Source organism: Chelonoidis abingdonii, chromosome 8 (genome assembly GCF_003597395.2).
Source record: "Chelonoidis abingdonii isolate Lonesome George chromosome 8, CheloAbing_2.0, whole genome shotgun sequence".
In the NCBI taxonomy this organism is placed as follows: domain Eukaryota; kingdom Metazoa; phylum Chordata; order Testudines; family Testudinidae; genus Chelonoidis; species Chelonoidis abingdonii.
Genome location: NC_133776.1, coordinates 12,223,241 through 12,243,389, shown reverse-complemented (window position 1 = coordinate 12,243,389; position 20,149 = coordinate 12,223,241). Strand labels below are relative to the sequence as shown.

General features: G+C 43.5%; 1 protein-coding gene across 5 annotated transcripts in view; it reads left to right on the top strand.

Annotated features, from left to right (window-relative positions):
- KCNMB2 (potassium calcium-activated channel subfamily M regulatory beta subunit 2) overlaps positions 1 to 20,149 on the top strand; it is a 259,867-nt gene that overhangs the window by 97,911 nt on the left and 141,807 nt on the right. Inside the window, exon 2 of one of the 5 annotated variants that reach the window (XM_032783527.2) lies at positions 13,940 to 14,039. The exons of 3 other annotated variants lie outside the window; for them this stretch is intronic. In XM_032783527.2, coding sequence (XP_032639418.1) covers positions 14,020 to 14,039 — 20 coding nt within the window. In that variant the 5' untranslated portion in view covers positions 13,940 to 14,019. Of the gene's footprint in view, positions 1 to 13,907; positions 14,040 to 20,149 lie in introns of those variants that run through there. One more of the 5 variants, XM_075068377.1, reaches the window with a different exon arrangement.

Genomic DNA, 20,149 nt, shown 5'->3' with positions numbered 1-20,149 from the left:
ACCATTGGCCTGTCCTCTGCCCACGTGTTCACGAAATGTATGACAGTAGTGGCCGCTTGCCTCCGTCGCCAGGGATATGTTTCTTCCCTTACTGACGATGGCTGGTTCGCTGCGTCCTCCCAGGCTCAGGTCGCCGCGCACATGACAATCATCAGGACCTGTCGAATCTCTAGGGCTCCTAACAAATATTCGACAAGTCCATCCTCGTACCATCCCAGAGGATAGAATACATCGGGCCGGCTTGGACTCTATGTGGTCGCGACAGCCTCACTTCCACCCAGCCGTTTCCAGGCTACACTCACTATCATAGACAGCCTGCTAGCCTTCCCCACGACCCTCCGCAGGGTCTGTCTCAGCCTCTTAGGCCACATGGCTGCGTGTACTTTTGTAACCAAGTATGCCAAACTCCGCCTGCGCCCACTGCAGATAGTGTTAGCTTCGGTTTTACCGTCCACCAGGACAAACATGGACATCGTTGTTCACACCACAGAAAGCGTCCTACACTCCTCCGATGTGGCGAAATCCCACCCTGGTGTGTGCGGGGTTACCGTTTCACCCCAGACAGCCGTCCATTTCCTTAACAACGGACGCATCCTCTCGGGCTGGGGAGCTCACATGGGGCTTCGTCGAACACACAGGCCTCTGGTCCTCTCGGGAGCTGTCGCTGCACATAAACATCAGGGAGCTGAGGCGTCCGCCTCGCCTGCCAGGCTTTTCTTCCCTCACGCGAGGCGTTCTGTCTTAGTGCTCACAGGACAACACCACCGCGATGCACTATATAAACAAGCAGGGGACAGCTCTCTCCCTGCTTTGTCAGGAGGCGATAACGCTGTGGGAAGTTTGTGTAACCCACGCATCGATCTGGAAGCCTCTTTTCTTCCAGAGTCCAGAACGTGTTGGCAGACCGGCTCAGCAGGTCCTTTCTAGCCCACGAGTGGTCTCTTACGTCCGACATAGTCCATTCTCTTTTCCGGCGGTGGGGATTTCCCGAATCGACCTCTCGCGTCCCGCACAACCGAAGTGCCCCGTTCTGCTCCTCCCGCGGTCTCGACCGCGGCTCTCTGTCGGACGCGTTCCTCCTACCTTGGTCGACCCACCTCCTCTATGCCTTCCCGCCGTTCCCCTTGGTGCACAAAGTCTCGTAAAGCTACGCAGGGACAAGGCCCGACTAATTCTCATCGCCCCAGCGTGGCCTCGCCAACACTGACTCGGCCCCACGCTGTTGGACCTGTCCATAGCCAGTCCGGTTCCCCTGCGGTCCATCCGGACTTGATATCACAAGACCACGCAGCTTCTCCACCCCGACCTCCGGTCCCTCCTGACTTGCGTGGCTCCTGTGGCTGAGCTCTGCAGAGCTGCGCTGTTCCACCCCATGCAGCAAGTGCTCTTGGAAGTAGGAAACCTGCAACCAGGGCTACTACCTGGCAAAAATGAAGAGGTTTTCCTGCTTGGTGTCAATCATACGAGGACTGTCACCAGCTCAGGTCCCATCCAAGTGCTACTGGAATACTATGGACCTTAAACAACAAGGCCTCGGCTCTCATCCCTCCCCCACCTAGGCCATGTTCCTCCTTCCATCCAGGAGAAAGGCTCTTCCTCCGCCTTTCCCTCTCACCCTATGGTCTCGAGGTTCCTCAAGGGCCTGGAGCGCCTGTATCCCCAGGTCCGCTATCCGCCCCCTCCTGGGACCTCATCTGGTTCTCTCGAAACTAATGGCCCTCCTTTCGAACCCTTGGCAACCTGCTCTCTCCTGTACCTATCGTGGAAGGTGGCGTTCCTTGTGGCCATTACATCGGCCAGGAAAGTCTCAGAGCTTCGCGCTCTGGTGCGGAACCGCACATAACACGATATTCCATAAAGACAATGCAACTCCGTCCGCATTCCGGCCTTCTGCCAAGGTGGTCTCCCCATTCCACCTAAACCAGGACATTTTCCTTCCAGTGTTTTACCCAAAACCTCATGCGTCTCGCAGAGAGCAGAGCTGCATTCACCTCGATGTTCGTCGGGCGCTGGCGTTTTACATTGACCGCACACCCACCCTTCCGAAAGACCTCCCAACTATTCGTTGCTCGTGCAGACAGGATGAAGGGTACCCGTCTCATCGCAAACAATATCATCCTGGGTGACGGCCTGCATCAAAACATGCTATGCCTTGGCTCACACTTCTCCAGGGCGAGTTACGCTCATTCCACGAGAGCGCAAGCGTCCTCGATTGCCTTCCTCGCCCGTGTGCCTATACAAGACATAATGTCGTGCAGCCACGTGGTCGTCAATGCACACTTTTTCTGCCCATTACGCCTTGGTGCATGCAGTCCCGGGACGATGCGGCTCTTGCTTGGCTGTTCGTTATTCAACATCTCCAACTCCGACCCCCCACCGCCTAGGTAAGCTTGGGATTCACCTACTTGGAATGAATATGAGCAAGCACTCGAAGAAGAAAAGACGGTTACTCACCTTTGTAACTGTTGTTCTTCGAGATGTGTTTGCTCATATTCATTCCACACCGCCCCTTCCCACTGTCGAGTACCGGCAAGAAGGAACTGAGGAGCGGCCGGGTCGGCAGGGGCATAATATACGGTACAGCAAAGGCGCCACGCGCAGGGGGCGCCTGCCGACCCGCCCGGTTGTTGCTAGGGGAAAATTCTTCGACAGAACGTGACGTGGCGCGCGCACACCTACTTGGAATGAATATGAGCAACACATCTCGAAGAACAACAGTTACAAAGGTGAGTAACCGTCTTTTCTTGCTCCCCTGAGCATGCATGCAGATAAATTCGCAATCCACTTTAGGCGACAGACTTGATTATATATTTGGAAGCAGGAATGTAACTCCGTGTGTGTGTTGTTGTGTATTCTTTGCAGCTTACATTGTGCATTATGTTAGTAGTAAGAACAGGAGTACTTGTGGAACCTTAGAGACACATTTATTAAGCAATAAGCTTTCGTGGGCTACAGCCACTTCATCGGAATGCTAAATGGAACGTAATTTGCGGATACAGACTAACGTGGCTGATACTCTGAAACCTATGTTAGTACTGTGTTGGAAACAACTAAGATGAGCAGAAGATACAATAGGTCTCCAATTACCAGGCAGTATTTTATGACTAATTCTGCTCACAGCTCCAGAATTTCTTAGAAAACAAAACAAATGTATCAGGGTGTAGCCGTGTTAGTCTGTATCCACAAAAACAACAAGGAGTCCGGTGGCACCTTAAAGACTAACAGATTTATTTGGGCATAAGCTTTCATGGGTAAAAAACCTCCCTTCTTGAGATGCATGGAGTCATGCAACAGAAATGGTAAGAGGAGATACGACTGGCGAGATCTGCCAGTGTTCAGTATATGAAACTGTAAAATCTATAAATGAAATACTGCATGCGGTTACGAAAACATTAACCTCTTAGCCATGTTTTTTGGGTCCTTTGCTCTAGGCAGGCTGTTTAGTTTTCAGAGTCAAGTGCTTTGACCCAGCACCATGTATATCCTAAGAGTATGCTGACCAATGAGTAATCTTTGTGCCTTTTGACAGCAGGTTGCATTGTACCCACTGCATACACGCTGCTTCAGTTTCCTAGAGGCTTTATCCATATTTCTAAACTATTTAGAATGAGCAGCAGAAAGTGATGAAAGAGTAGGACAGTAGAAGCTCCATATGAACTGGCATATCAAAGATACTGAATGTTTATTTGGCCGCTATCTGATAAGTTTTTTGTATGATAATTAATATTCTAGAGCTAAACAGACCAATATTAGTCTGGCTGGTTAACTGAATAGGTAGAGGGGGCAATTAGAGACCTTAGTATTTCCTAGCTCTTTCTCTCTTGCTTTCTTTTGGGGTGGACTCGACCAGAGAGATTGTTACTTGCAGTTAGGATGCCGTGTATAATATTCCAAATCCCAAGGTATGACATTTTCATTAATACATATTCATGCTAACTACTGAAAAATCTTCACTCTCAAGCTGCTTGTGCTTTTCAGACCCTCTGATATAGATTTCCCAGGATAGATTTTTGTTCCCCCAGTATGCAAGATTAGATTTGATATTTCTAACACTTTCACATGGATAGTTAGTCATTGCTGTTTATCAGAATAACGTTCTTTTCCTTTTATAATCCATCTTTTATTTTCCGACATGAGAAAACAGTTACAAATTGTATCTGACAGCGGCTCACCAACTCCTGAGATTCAGATGCTTCCTGCTTCATGTTATCTTTTCTGATGAAACAATATGAATAGGACAACCACAAAGCTGGTGAAAGAAGCATTTCATTGTAAATTAACCCTATCAGATTACAATGACATTGTCCAAATGCCACGCCGTGAGGTAATTTCACATTCCCCTCACTATTCATCCTCATGGTTTAAAAATACCAGGGCACAAAGATTCCTTATTTAAAAAGGCAAGAAAAATAAACATTTAAAAAAAGTTAAAAATGCCAGAAACCAACAAAATGCAGAAAATTTAAAAGTACGGCTGACATTCTCTTCATCACCAGTGGCAGCAGAGTTATGGTAGATTGTAGAGCCCGTAACAGAGTAGGGCTCCAGTAAGTGAGGCACTGTGCAAACACATAGTAAGAGACAGTCTCTGCTCTGAAAGGTTCACAGACAAACCCTGGGAGAAAGGAAATGCTGTTATCCTTATTTGTATGCCTACTGTAACGGGTCGGGACTCACCACCTGGCACCTCCTACTGGTCACTTCTGGGAATTAGCTCATTTCCAGTGGAGCGCCCCCTCCTGGTGGTGTCCTGTCCATTATTCTGCCCTCTATCGGCATCTCTGGACCCGTGTTGCTCCCTGCTCAGCGGTGTCCTCTTCGAGGACACTGCCCTCTGGCAGTGCCCCTCAGTCCATCTGCATCCCCTTCCAGGGATCGATCGTCAGCAGTCCCACATTCCAGCCTTTATAAGCAACCACCCACCCTCCAAGTCTAATCCCTCTTGGCAGGGATCTGGCATGGTCTCTACAGCTTTTGGCTGGATGTACTGCAAGGAGGCGGGGGAGGGGGGGACCCAGGCCCGCCCTCTACTCTGGGTCCCAGCCCAGGGACCCTCTGGTGTTAGCCTTGCTGTCCCCTCCTTTTCCTCCTTCATCTGTTTCCCTGGGCCGCTTCCCCTACGGCCCCTTGCACCCGCTAGGCCCTTTCTTTGTCAGGGCCTGCAGCCTGGTGGCTAGAGCTTTCTAGCCTCCCTGAGCCTGCCCAGCACTGCGCTGCGCTCTCCATGGTGCTAGTCTCCCCCTGGAGACTGACCTTCTCCCTTCAAAGGCCTGGGACAGACTGACTGCTCCTGCTTTGGGCAGCCATTATATACCCCTGAGCCTGGCCCTGATTGGCTGTCTGCAATCTGGGCCCTGATTGGCTCCCTATAAGCCCTTCTCTGATTGGCTCCTGGGCTGCGCAGGCTCCCTGGCCTGCCCCAGCCCACTCTCCCAAGGAGTGGGGCAATCCGCCCCACTACATCTACATATGTGTTGAGGCAGTATGGACTAGCTGATAAGGTACTGGATTAGGAATCAGGTGAGTTGGGTAGTATTCCTCGTTCTGCTACTGCCCTGCTCTGTGACCTTGAGCAAGTCACTTTGTGCCTGTTTCCATCTGTAAAATGAGGATAATGATACTTACTTTTCTGTCCAAGGTGCATTGAGATTTCTGAGTGAAAAGTGCTATGTGAACATAAGAACATAAAAACGGCCATACCAGGTCAGACCAAAGGTCCATCTAGCCCAGTATCTGTCTACCGACAGTGGCCAATGCCAGGTGCCCCAGAGGGATTGAACCTAACAGGCAATGATCAAGTGATCTCTCTCCTGCCATCCATCTCCATCCTCTGATGAACAGAGGCTAGGTACACCATTCCTTACCCATCCTGGCTAATACCCATTATGGATTAGCCACCATGAATTTATCCAGTTCCCTTTTAACATTGTTATAGTCCCAGCCTTCAAACCCTCCTCAGGTAAGGAGTTTCACAAGTTGACTGTGTGCTGTGGAAGAAGAACTTCCTTTTATTGTTTTAAAACTGCTGCCTACTTAATTTCATTTGGTGACCTCTAGTTCTTGTATTATGGGAATAAGTAAATAACTTTTCCTTATCCACTTTCTCAACATCACTCATGATTTTATATACCTATCATATCCCCCTTAGTTTCCGCTTTTCCAAGCTGAGAGTCCAGCTCTTTAATCTTTCCTCGTATGGGACCCTCTCCAAACCCCTAATCATTTTAGTTGCCCTTTTCTGAACCTTTTCTAGTGCTAGAATATCGTTTTTTTGAGGTGAAGAGACCACATCTATACACAAAATTCGAGATGTGGGCGTACCATGGATTTATATAAGGGCAATAATATATTCTAAATCTTATTCTCTATCCCTTTTTAATGATTCCTAACATCCTGTTTGCTTTTTTGACCGCCTCTGCACACTGCCTGGACATCTTCAGAGAGCTATCCACGATGACTCTCAAGATCTTTTTCTGACTCGTTGTAGCTAAATGTGCCCCAGTCATTTGTATGTATTAGTTGGATTATTTTTCCAATGTGCATTACTTTACATTTATCCACATTAAATTTCATTTGCCATTTTGTTGCCCAATCACTTATTTTGTGAGATCTTTTTGAAGTTCTTCACAATCTGGCTTTGGTCTTAACTATCTTAAGTAGGTTTAGGTATCATCTGCAAACTTTGCCACCTCACTGTTTACCCCTTTCTCCAGATCATTTATGAATAAATTGAATAGGATTGGTCCTAGGACTGACCCTTGGGGAACACCATGAGTTACCCCTAAAATTAAGTATTATTTTATTCTGTACATCCACCCTAGTCCAAGGACTCTGCACTGTAAAAGCTTGTGACTGTCAATTGGGCTACTGCAGTGGTTCTCAACTAGGGGTACGTGTACCCCTGGGGATACTCAGAGGTCTTCCCGGGGGTACATCAACACATCTAGATATTTGCCTGGTTTAACAACAGGCTACATAAAAAGCACTAGTGAAGTCAGTACAAACTAAAATTTCATACAGACAATAGCTTGTTTATACTGCTCTATATACTATACACTGTAATGTAAGTACAATATTTATATTTCAATCAGTTTATTTTATAGTTATATGGTAAAATGAGAAAGTCAGAAATTTTTCAGTAATAGTGTGCTGTGGCATGTTTGTATTTTTAAGTCTGATTTTGTAAGCAAGTCATTTTTAAGTGAGGTGCAGCTTGAAGTACACAAGACACATCAGACTCCTGAAAGAGGTACAGTGGTCTGGAAAGATTGAGAACCACTGGGCTGTTGTGTCTGGGCAAAAACAACAACCTTTAATTTAAAAGAATAAAGATGGCACAGACTTACTCCACAGAGGCAGTAACCTGACTGCTCATTCACCCCATCCCATGCGTACTTTAAAGGGGAAAAAAACAAACCCTCACCCAATCTGTCCAGCTTTCATTTCAGTGTTGGGCATCTTGGCAGCATCTGCCTGTTGCCAGTGAAGCCTGACTGAGATTTCTACCCACCGCTGAGCTAGTCAGCACAGCAGCAGTTTGGATTCAGTGCATGGCTCTTGTTCTGCCTGTTTGCTTTGAAGCCCAGATTTGAGGTGATCAACACTGTGTTCCAAACTTATCTGAGTGCATTCTCTCGGGCCCTGGACAGTATATTTTATTCCTCACAGTTGGGGAAGGGGCTATTATTAGAATATATTTGCTATCCAAGCCATGCTTTTTCATTGTTGTCTTTGTTTTATGTTTAATTATATACTTAAAGGACTAGCTCAGAGGTCAATCACTGTGAGAACTAGCCAAGGGTGGAGGGAGTTCTCCTTCTGACACCTCATCCAGTTGGTGATATAAACATGACCAGGCTCAGTAAACTCTCCTTTAATTCCTCCCTTTAATTCTCTCCCCCAGTGGTGGATAGTGTAGCCATTCTGCGCAAACCAAATCACAAAATGCAAGGGGGGTTGAGTAAGTCTGCCCCAAGGTGCTCTTCGCTGATGTGCTAATCAGTTCTATATGATTCTGCTGTCGTAATTACTCAGCAGTTCAAGAGCTAGTGAGCTAGATAGATAGAGCTGCAGAGAGCTGTTCATCAGAGCCGCAAGTAATGCTCACAGCGCTTCCACTGTCTGAAGGAAACCATGGTGCTGCGAGAATCAGACCCTTGCCAGCTGCCTGCCAGGATGGGATTGTTCCTGGCTTTGTCAGGTCTGGTTGTAAATTACTTACAGCAGGGTGTCCCATCATTTGTCTTGGAAGAGTCTAGCAGATGTCACTGTTAGGGGGCTGTGTCAGATATTCAGATGGATTTATCCTTCATTTCATCCGATTCTTCCTCATTATGTCCCTTCCCCAGACCACACTGAGCAGTTGCTCTCACTTTTTGGCATACTTGAAGACTGTTATCCCGTCCCCCTCAGCTGTCAGTTCAAGCTGAATACCTTTCGTTGTTTTCATCTTTCTTTACAACTCGGCCTCACAAGTTGTCAGCCATCTTTATTGCTCGTCTCTGAACCCCCTCCAATTTGTCAAGATGCCTCTAGTGCAAATGTATGTAGGAATCTGAAATGTAGCGGCACCAATTCCCAGTACTGTAAAGGGACGTCTCTACCTATGCAGCCCCAAATTCTGTACTCACAGTCAAGACCAAGAGCTGTGGAACATATCAGAACCTTTTAAAGAGCTTGCAGCACATGCAGAACATGGACGGAGGAGGCTCTGAATAGTATGAGACAATTTCCTCCAAGGTTTTAGAGAAGTGTGGCGAGTCCAGGCATGACTCAGAACTTGTGAGAGCTCTAAGCGTGTGGTGGAAGCAAGTTCTAGAGCTGACCACTGCCTATCACAATAGTGTCTCCTTGTACTCTCTCATATAGCTATGTCCATCTCTTGGCTTAGATTGTAGGCTCCTTGGGGCGGGGACCATCTTTGTGTTCACTCTCTGAACAGCCCCCAGCACAGTGGCTTCCTGGTCTAGGGCTCCGAGGTGCTACAGTAAGATAATAATAATAATAAATAATGTTTGGGAAATTTTGAAAGCTTTGCATTTTCAAAGAAAAATAGGGGGGAAATCAGTGAAATGTTTGTCAATTTTTGAGATTTTTTGCAAGCTCTAGAAATGACTAACACCAGTCAGACAACTCCAGTGGGTTTACTCTGGATTTATATCAGAGTAACTGACAAATTTGGACCACTGGTTCTCCCTGTCCAGTTTCCAAATATTGTGGGCTTTGTTTCCCAAGAGCTCTGTGTGTGGCTGGCTAGCTAGCAATGTAAAATCAAGCGCTCTTACATGGTGCTATAATTTGGACAGATTTTTGCACAGCAGGGTCCCACATGAAGTCCAAGTACACAGGTCAGACTGCAGGATCATGGCTGTACAGGTATATTCCTTAACTGTATCCCTGTTGATGTATTGTGTAACCAACGCAGCTTATCAACTACTGTTTGCAGGAGTAACGGCAAGAAGATCCCAGACCTCAATCCAGTGAGCAATGTAAGCCTATATGTAACTTTAAGCATGTAAGCAGTCCCATTGCAGTCAGTGGAACTAGTCATGTATTTGAAATTAAGTTCATGCCTGAATAAATCTCTGGATTGGGGCCCCACTTAGCAGTGTAGTGATGGCAGGATGGGTGAGTTCCCCTGAGTATATGCCTAGGGTTTCAGGCAGGATTGTCCTTGGGCAAATAGCCTGTCCTGCCACCTGAGCAGCCCCAGGTACACTGTTAATTTAGTGTATTAGCTCAGTCAGAGTCTACCTTTGCTGGCTGTTACACTTCCAGTTCCAGGGTAAACATACCCTTAGGTCATCTTGTCCATCCCCTTGTGGGTACAGAATTTAATCCCAATAGTATATTTTCTCTTGCTTTAAGCAACTCATTGCACACTAGGGTCCCATTAGAGGAAAGTCTGCAGCATAATTAAGAACCATTTAATTATCCTTCTTCCTATTCCCCTTTGATCTCATCTTGCTGGGAGAAATGTAGTTGTTGGCCTCACTTTTTCACAGTATTAATTTCTTCCACTGACTATATGGAAGTTATCGCTTGGTTTAGCCTTTGGCTTTGGGCATGATTTAAAAAAACATCATCTTGGCAACTTTATTATCTTCCTTGGCAATATTTCATAGATATTGCCCTCCCAACCAGGCCCTGGACGTATTGCTATTTTAACTAGCTTCTGGTTGGCAGGACAATAGCTGTAAAATATTGCCAGTGAGATAAAACTGTATTAAAGTAACTGATAAATGATGGGCCTTAATGTTTAGCTAGTTGTTTTCTTTAGACAGGGTCATACAATGTTTGTTGTTCATGGGCGATCCACTTCCACTAGATAGAGTGAGATGGAAAGTATTCCTAAATGCATTAGATAAATCCTATGGCGAGTAGCTGAGTAACAGCATCCTTCTGAACTGAAGTTTTTCACACGCTTCCTTGAATTATCTAGTTTACCAGGAGTGAGTGAATGCTTCTGAGCGGGGGCTGGTCTACACTACGGGGGAAAATCAATCTTAGATACGTAACTTCAGCTATGTGAATAACGTAGCTGAAGTCGAAGTATCTAAGATCAAATTACTCACCGTCCTCATGGCGCGGGATTGATGTCCGCGGCTCCCCCTGTCGATTCTGCAACTCCATTCGGGTTGGTGGAGTTCCGGAATCGATATAATCGATATATCGCGTCTAGATGAGACACGATATATCGATCCCCGAGCAATCGATTGCTACCCACCGATATGGTGGGAAGTGAAGACGTAGTATGAGTGTCTGAGTTAACTGATAATACACTTTGGAGTCATTCAAGGTTGATCATGTAAATCTTTGAGGACTTTTAAAATGCATTTTACTTTCTTAATAAACTGTGATGGCTCCTTTGGAGCCTTTCATATGAATTAGGGCACATACTATGCATAATAGAAAGCATTAAGAAAAGTTTTATACATGCAGAGTAATCGGCTTTTAAAATTATTCATACTATGGTTTTAATTTTCTCTTCCAAACACCCTCAGTGATCAGATTACCTTTGTATATTAATCATTTGCCAAATTTCATATTCTTAACTAAAAAGGGGTTTTGAGTTATGCAATGGGCCACTGGGGGGGAAAGTCAGCGATTGATACTCTTGGGTTTTTTCCCTCCTTCATTTATACAAGTTTAAAATTCCCAAACTAATTTATTAAAAAATATTTGCAATATCAAAAAATGCTGCATTTGAACAGAGACCTTCTAGGCATGTAATGAGTTGAGACTTTTGCATATTATGCAAAACATGCTCGTCTTATTGTTGATCTCATCTTCTTTCCCTCCCATGTTTGGCTGTGTCTTCCACCTGCTGTATAGTGTCTTTATACTAGGTCTTGGCTACACTTGCACATTATACCACAGTAAAGCCTCTCAGAGCACTCTACCTTACTCCCCATCCACACTGGCAAGACACATAGAGCGCTCTGACTCCCTGGCTGGAGCGCTCTTGCTACTCCACCTCCCTGAGAGGATTAACAGCTGTTGCGTATTTTGTGAGATGCTTCAGTGCCGGTGTAAATGAGAAGTAACATTACAGTGCTCTAATTGACCTCCAGAAATGTCCCATAATCCCCTTAACTGAAGTGGCCTCTCTTATCTTTGTTGTGAACTCTGGATGTGGAAGTGCCCTTTCAAAGCTCCATTTTGGAGTGCCCGTTGCTTATCTGGTCTGAGAAAATAAACAAGCAGCTAATGAGTGAGTGAGAGAGAGGGAGCGAGGTCTGAACTTACAAGACAGCGTGCTGACACACTCTCGGCACCCAAAAACCCACTCTCTCTCTCTCCCCACACTCCCTGTCACTCTCCACCCCACCCCCATTTGAAAAGCACATTGCAGCCACTTGAAAGCTGGGATAGCTGCCCATAATGCACCACTCCCCATGCAGCTGCAAGTGCTGCAAATGTGGCCACGCCAGTGCGCTTTCAGCTGCCAGTGTGGACAGCCTGGAGCCCTTTCCCTAGTGCGCTCTCCGAAGGCTGGTTTAACTTAAAGAGCTCTACAGCTGCAAGTGTAGCCAAGCCCCTAGACTGTGAGCTCTCTGGGGCAGGGAATGCCTTTTTAAACCTAGTTTGTACAGTGCCTAGCACAATGGAGCATGGATGCAATCATCTTCATATTGTGTAAAGGTTCTAGCCTGAAGCCTATTTTCATAGCTGAGGTATAAAAAATACAGAGGGCAAAAGTCCTATTGACTTCAATTGGCTGCAGCTCTGGCACATAAGAATTCTGATTGGACTATCCCTAACCTATGCATTGGTGAATGCCAAGTTTAAAATTAAGAAAAAAGAACACTTGAGTAATTTGCATACTTAATCAAATAAGGCAAACTGACAACGAAACAGGGGAAATGGTGTAAACACAACTCTATATATAATAGAAGTGTATGCTTTGAAACAGCCACTGGACTAAATGGGATTTTAACTCAGTTTTTATTCAGATAAACTTGCAACTGCAGTCAAGAACAGACTTGAAACTATGTTCAGACTGAGATGATTCCTCAGGATTCCTCAGGTTTTGATCCATTGTGCTTTCAACTAGAAGGATCTCCAAGCACCTCACAAACTGATTTACAGACTACACGCCACATATATAGGAATCAGTTCTGCCATTACCAGACACAGTCACCTCTAGCATGAAAGGGAGCAGCTGTTGAAGAATGGCCTCTGAGCCCTAGGACAGTGCATGAAGAATACCACTGAAACTAAAGGCAAATTCTCAGTAGGCAGAATGAATTTACCCAATTGAGACCTCCGTTATTGTTGCCCAAATGCCATAAGACAGGGGTTCTCAAACTAGGGTTCGGGACCCCGCAGGGGGTTGCGAGGTTATTACATGAGGGGGTTGCAAGCTGTCAGCCCTCACCCCAAACCCTGCTTTGCCTCTAGCATTTATAATGGTATTAAATATATTAAATGTTTTTAATTTATAAGAGAGGGAGGGTTGCACTCAGAGGCTTGCTATGTGAAAGGGGTCACCAGTAAAAAAGTTTGAGAGACACTGCTATAAGATTTTCAATCGTCACAAGTCATGCAGGATTGTGTTTTTATATCACTTCCAAAAAAATAATGGTCCCAACCTAGAACTTAGTCTTATCCCAAAACCGTTTGAGGTGATTATGAAATGTGCTGACGATTGAAATGGCTGCAAAGGGGTGCCAAAGGAAAGGAGGGGATACAAATAGTTTAAGGTCCTTTAGATACAGAGAGCTGTTTGGAAAAGAATGCCCAGCACCTGTTTCTATCTAGCACTGTCAGGCTTTCACTATCTAAAGATAAAGTAACTAAACAATGTTTGTAACACCACGGATGTGGAAAAACCTACCCTCATGTAAGTACTGCTTTCCAATCATTAGTTACATTTTCTCCCATATTTATATTAACTTAGTACCTTCCATGTAACTGCGGATACTCTATTGACAAAAGGCTATTTGTTTTCAGTGCCTGTTATTTTTCTTTGTTGAAAGATTGCACCGGGAAGCAAAATAATACACATTAATACAACAAGCAATCGGTTTTGTTTGTGTATTAAATCCATGGGTATCTATCCTCCAGAGTTCTTTATTCGTTGGTGATATGTCTCTCTGCCAATACTTTTTGCATCAGGCACATATATTTTCTTGACAGACTAAGAAAGAGGGAGGATTCAGAGAGAGCCATTGTTTTTCAAAACAACATCGCCAGCAAACGGCAAACTCCCCATATCAGAGCCACTTTCCGTCACTTGTGTTTCTACAAACAGAAAATGGATCTTTTCCCCTTTGCGCAATTATAAAGTTTTAAAAGGCTTGTGGTTTTTCACACTCTGGCAAGACCTGTTGAAAGCAACATCATCATAACTGAGATGCACTAAAACCTTTTCCAATGGCTCTTTTGTCCCACATGATCTATGATGAAATTTCTAATTGGGTTTTCCTCCCCTAAGGCTCTTATCATTTTTTAAAAGAGAGTCAGTACAAACTTCTGCATCTCACACCCCTTTCATGGGAGAAGTTTGTTTGTACTATGGCAACCATGCATCAAAGGTAGGATCTTTTTTCTTTGTTTTTCCTTTCTTCTAAACAAGAGCTTGAAATATCTGTATCACAGATGCTTGTAAAAACCAGTTTCTGCATATGTCAGTCTGAAATGCTTCTTTATTTGTGATATGCATTGGACATTGAAAAAGACAGATGTACAGTTCGATTAGGTTTGTTTGTCTCCCAGGTGCAGGAAAGATGGACCGTGCATGATATATTCCAGGCATTGGGAAATCAAACACAAAAGCTGCCACAATTGTGTGGTATTTTGCTTATATGAAAAGCACTGGGTAGTACTGTGTTTCCCTGTGTTGCAACAAACTTATACAGCTAGCAATGGTTTTATTTAAAAAATGGGACTATTGGAAGGTTTAGTGAAAGTGATAGCTTATATGATAATGTAAGATGATAAAGTATAGGTAATTCATTCACATAAATGTTGGAACACTCTGTTGTACTTTATCACTTTTTATACGGTGATAGAGGCTCTATGCAATTGCACACAGTAAAGCCTTCAGTGTTCGGCATTTACTGGAATAGTAATTTTAAAAAAAATCAGTGAGCAGCTGTCTGGTTTTCTGTTAAACCAAACTTAGCAGCTGTTTGGGGGCGGGGAGTGCTCTGGTTAATCTCATTTCCAGTGCCTTCTAGCCATTGGCCACTCACCTGTGTCTGATGTGAAACAGACAGGGGCTGTATGAGACAGACACTCACAAGCAAACAGATTGGGGGCCCAGTGAAATTGACATGAGTGTCAGGGAGAGTGTTAAAGCAAAAAATACCTTCCATGTCTTTATTGTCATGGTCATCATTTCCATTGGGCAGACTTTTTCTGACATACTTCAATTTCAGCTAAGGGACATTTCTACCCCAGCATCAACCAAAGCAGGGCAACATAGTCCCCACAGATGCACCTTGTCCCCCAGCCTCCTGAGAAGGTGGTTCCATTCTGAAGGATATTATGATGATGTCTACACTGAGTTGTTTGTGAGAATTATTTATCATTGCTTTAACACGAGTGCAGCTCCCCAGGCACTAGCAACCATAAGATCACTAGTGTAGATCATGTCTGAGCAGGTCTGGATGGTAAGGCAATAAAAACACCTGAGCCCTGTCTACACTAGCACTTCTACTATTCCTAACACTGATGGAGTCACATCTGAGCTAGACTAAGAATGGGAGATTTACCCCAAAAATGTCTGAGATATTCACATCCTACCAGCACAAGGATTTATTTCAGATAACAGTGCTAGTTGAATCTATGCCATAGTATGGCATACTTGCTACCCAGCGAGTGTACAGAATGAGCTACAATCTTTCTGAGAATGATTTCTTTACATATTTGTAATGTAGATTTTGTAACCACGTAAGGTGTGGATGCAAGTGTGTCACAACTGTCGTGGGCTGTGACTGCGTTTGGAAACAGGTTGGTGAGGACTGCAAACTAGGAGGGATGGAGTGCAGAAGCAGAGTAAAGCTGACTCCAGCAGGATAACTCTGTGAGGAAGGGACATGGACTTCCAGCATTGCAGGGGAAGCATTTTGGTTCCCCTCTCTGCCGAGTGTATTTTCTGTGACGTTCATTTCGAGTTGTTGTTGAGAGAAAGAATGAATTTTGCCAGCAACAGGGGCACAGAAAAAGTCAATAGTAACCTGAGGCTCAATCTATAGGGACATATTGTGTCGGAAATTGAATTGTCTTCCATTAGAGCAGCTGTTAGCCATCTAGTATGCTCAAGTTAACCCTTGAGTATTGGTTGGCTAGAATTTCCCACTCCACACTTGCCTCCTGCCTGATACCAATGGACTTTGCATTAGGACTTGTCAGCAGAAAAAATGCCATCCTTGGTGTCAAGAGGTTTAACTTCTTTGAATATTGGCACAATCTTGTGCACTAGTCAAGTGGATGCACAGTTCCTCCAGCTGATCATGTTGTGGTGACCGCAGGATCCCTAGGTGGGAACATGGGGCCGGTACCAACAGTCTTCCCAAGGTACCAGAAGCTATCTCAACACTCCCAGGGAATCTGGCACCCAGAAGCCTGGAACTTGATTTTCCTGGGCTTAGTGATTCTCTCTATTTACAGAAATATGAAAAACTAATAGGGCTCCTCTTCAAGGAGGAAAAGAACTCGGCACCATATACTGTACACTGTTGTCATCTCCTCTCTCTGAAAGTAGGGCTGTTGAGCTATTAAAAAAATTAATCATGATTAATCACGTTGTTAAACAAAAATAGAATACTATTTATATATATATTTTTGGATGTTTTCCACATTTTCTAATATACTTATTTCAATTACAACACAGAATACAAAGTGTACAGTGCTCAGTTTATATTTATTTTTATTACAAATATTTGCACTGTAAAACACAAAAAATTATGTTTCAATTCACCTCATACAAGTACTGTACTGCAATCTCTTTATCATGAAAATTGAACTTACACATGTAGAATTATGTAGAAAAAATAACTTATTTTATTCAAAAATAAAACAGTGTAAAACTTTAGAGCCTACAAGTCCATTCAGTCCTACTTCTTGTTCAGCCAACTGCTAAGACAAACAAGTTTGCTTACATTTGCTTACATGCTGCCTGCTTCTTTTTTATAATGTCACCAAAAGTGAGAACAGATGTTCACATGGCACTGTTGTAACTGGCGTTGCAAGATATTTACATGTCAAATGCGCTAAACATTCACATGTCCCTTCATGCTTCAACCACCATTCCAGAGGACATGCTTCCATGCTGATGATTAATTCTCCTCGATAACGATCCAAAGCAGTGCGATCCAAAGCAGTGCAAACCAATGCATATTCATTTTCATCATCTGAATCAGATGCCAGCAGCAGAAGGTTGATTTTCTTTTTTAGTGCTTCAGGTTCTGTAGTTTCAACATCGGAGTAGTGCTTTCAGAAGTCTTAAAAAGCATGCTCCACTTGCCATCCTGATCAGATTTTGGAAGGCACTTCAAATTCTTAAACCTGGGGTTGAGTGCTGTAGCTATCTTTTGAAATCTCACATTGGTACCTTCTTTGCGTTTTGTCAGATCTGCAGTGAAAGTATTCTTAAAATAATCAACATGCTGGGTCATCATCCGAGACTGCTATAACATTAAATATATGGCAGAATGCAGGTAAAACACAAAACAGGAGACACACAATTTTTCCCCATGAGGAATTTAGTCACAAATTATTTAAGGAATCATTTTTGTAATGGGCGTCATGAGCAGGGAAGCATGTCCTCTTCAATGGTGCCCAAAGCATGAAGGGGCATGTGAATGTTTAGCGCATATGGCACATAAATTCCTTGCAGTGCTGGCTACAAAAGTGCCATGTGAACACTGTTCTCACTTTCAGGTAACATTGTAAATAAGGAGCAGGCAGCATTATCTCCTGTAAATGCAAACAAACTTGTTTCTGTTTGCAATTGGCTGAACAAGAAGTAGGACTGAGTGGACTTGTAAGCTAAAAGATTTACATTGTTTTGTTTTTAAGTGCAGTTATGTAACAAAAAAAATCTACCTTTGTAAGTTGTGCTTTCATGATAAAGAGATTGCACTATGGTACTTGTATGAGGTGAATTGAAAAATACGATTTCTTTTGTTTATCATTTTGCAGTGCAAAATGTTTGTAATAAAAATAACATAAAGTGAGCACTATACACTTTGTATTCTGTGTTGTAATTGAAATCAATGTATTTGAAAATGTAGAAAAACATCCAAAACATTTAATAAATTTCAGTTGGTATTCTATTGTGTAACAGTGTAATTAAAACTGCGATTAATTGCGATTAATTTTTTTGAGTTAATAGCATTTAATCAACAGCCCTCTCTGAAAGCTCTCCAGCCTGCATCCCTCTCTCTGAAAACAGCCTACATCCCTCTCTCTACCAGCTCCACTTCAGGAATTTCACCCTCTCTCTCTGACCCACTAGCAATCAATTAACTAATTAATGGGATTTCTCCTGAAGCTAAAATCAAATGTTAGACATTTGTTGGTTATTCTTGAAAAGAAAAAAGGGAACAAACCTCATTCAACCCTTTAAAACTTCCTCTAGGTTTCAAAAAACCTTGTATATAGATAAAGCTCATTAGGAATAGTATATATTATGGGCTTTGAAGGGACGCTTTCTTCTGATTTAGCTCGCAACAGCCACTGTAAACGAAAAAAGGGTGCAGTGTTCTTCCAGAAAGAGGGATTGACCTTGATCTCCGACACATGTATGCATGGTTGAATAGCTTGTAAAATCAGCTGGTGATGGCATTGATGGGATAGGGAGCTTTTCCTCCACATTGCTGGTTCAAATCCAGCCCTAGCTAGCAGTAACGAAAGGTGGACCTTGCTTTCCAAACACATAGTTATCTGCCACATTTTAGCGATGTGTGGGAAACACAGTTTTGGTTTGAGAATTAAGACACAGCTGCCAAGTTTTGATCCTGTGTGTCCTTCTTCCCCTGCAGCATTCATGGGTGGTGGAATCTGGGGGGGATTGTGCAGACCTCTCTTTGTAGTGATTGAAATCATCACCAGCTGATGCCTGTTCAGTATCAAAATGTAGCAAAATGAGTAGCTAGTCCAGGTCTTTGTGGGTGTGTCCTCCTCACATAGATTTCAAGGCCAGAAGGGACCCCTGTGAGCATCCAATCTGACCTCTTGTATAACACAGACCAGAGAACTTCCCAAACATAATTCCTGCAGCAGATCCTTCAGACAAACATCCAATCTTGATTTAAAAATTGCCGGTGATGGAGAATCCACCACAACCTTTGGTAAACTGTTCCAATGGTTAATTACTCTCACTATTAAAAACATTATGCTTTATTTCTAAGTCTGAATTCGGCAAGCCTCAACTTCCAGTCATTGAATTATACCTTTCACTGCTAGACTGAAGAGCACATTATTAAATATTTGTTCCCATGTAGGTACATATAGACTGTAATCAAGTCACCCCTTAACCTTCTCAGTCAATTTAGTTTATCATGACAAGGCACATTTTCTAATCCTTTAATCATCCTCAAGGCTATTCTCTGAACACTCTCCAATCCTTCCTAAATTGTGGACACAAGAACTAGACAGCGTATTCCTGCAGTGGTCATGTGATGTGATCAATGCTAAATACATAGATAAAATAAACTCTTTGCTCCTATTCAAGATTTCCCTGTTTATGCATCCAAGAATTGCATTAGTCCTTTTGGTCACAGCATTGCACTGAGAGTTCATGTTCAGTTGATTATCCATCACGACCCCCAAATCTTTTTTCAGTCACTGTTTCCCAGGATAGAGTCCCCTATCGGTAAGTATGGCTGACATTTTTTGTTCCTAGAAGTATACGCTTACATTTAGCTGTATTAAAACACATATTATTTGCTTGCGCCCCGTTTTCCAAGCTATCCAGATCCCTCTGACTCAGCAGCCTGTCCTCTTCATTATTTACCACTGTCCCCATTTTTGTGTCACTTCCAAACTCTAGAAGTGATGATTTTATGTTTTCCTCGAGGTTATTGAAACAAATGTTAAACAATGTAGGACCAAGAACAGATCCCTGCAGGGCCCCACTGGAAACAAGCCCACTCAATGAGGAGTCCCCATTTACAGTTACATTTTGAGACCTATCATTTAGCCAGTTTTTAATCCTTTTAACATGTGCCAAGTTAATTTTTTATCATTCTAGTTTTTTAATTGAAATGTCATGTGGTGCCAAGTGAAATGCCTCACAGAAATCTAAGTTTGTTATGTTACCTTTTGTGACGTCTTGCTCAGGCCAATCAGACCTGTGAGCTACCATGTAACCACTCAGCCCCAGCAAGAGTGAGCGTTGCTGCTGCTAAGCTACATGTCTGCTCCCAACAAACTCCTCAGGTTTCTGCCAGTCCAAACATCGCCTTGCAGGTAACAATCAGTGAATCCCAGTTTCCCAGTTCCCCAGAGATGTCTCTCTTTTGCATCCATTCCCTCTAACTTCACCAGTCTAATACACAGCACTGAGATGATTTTGTAATAAAACAAGAGTAAGTTTATTAACAAAGAATAGATATTTAAGTGACAATAAGTAGAATAGAAGACACAGATGTGGTTAAAGTAAAACAAACCAAAACACACTTTCTAGTGACTAAAA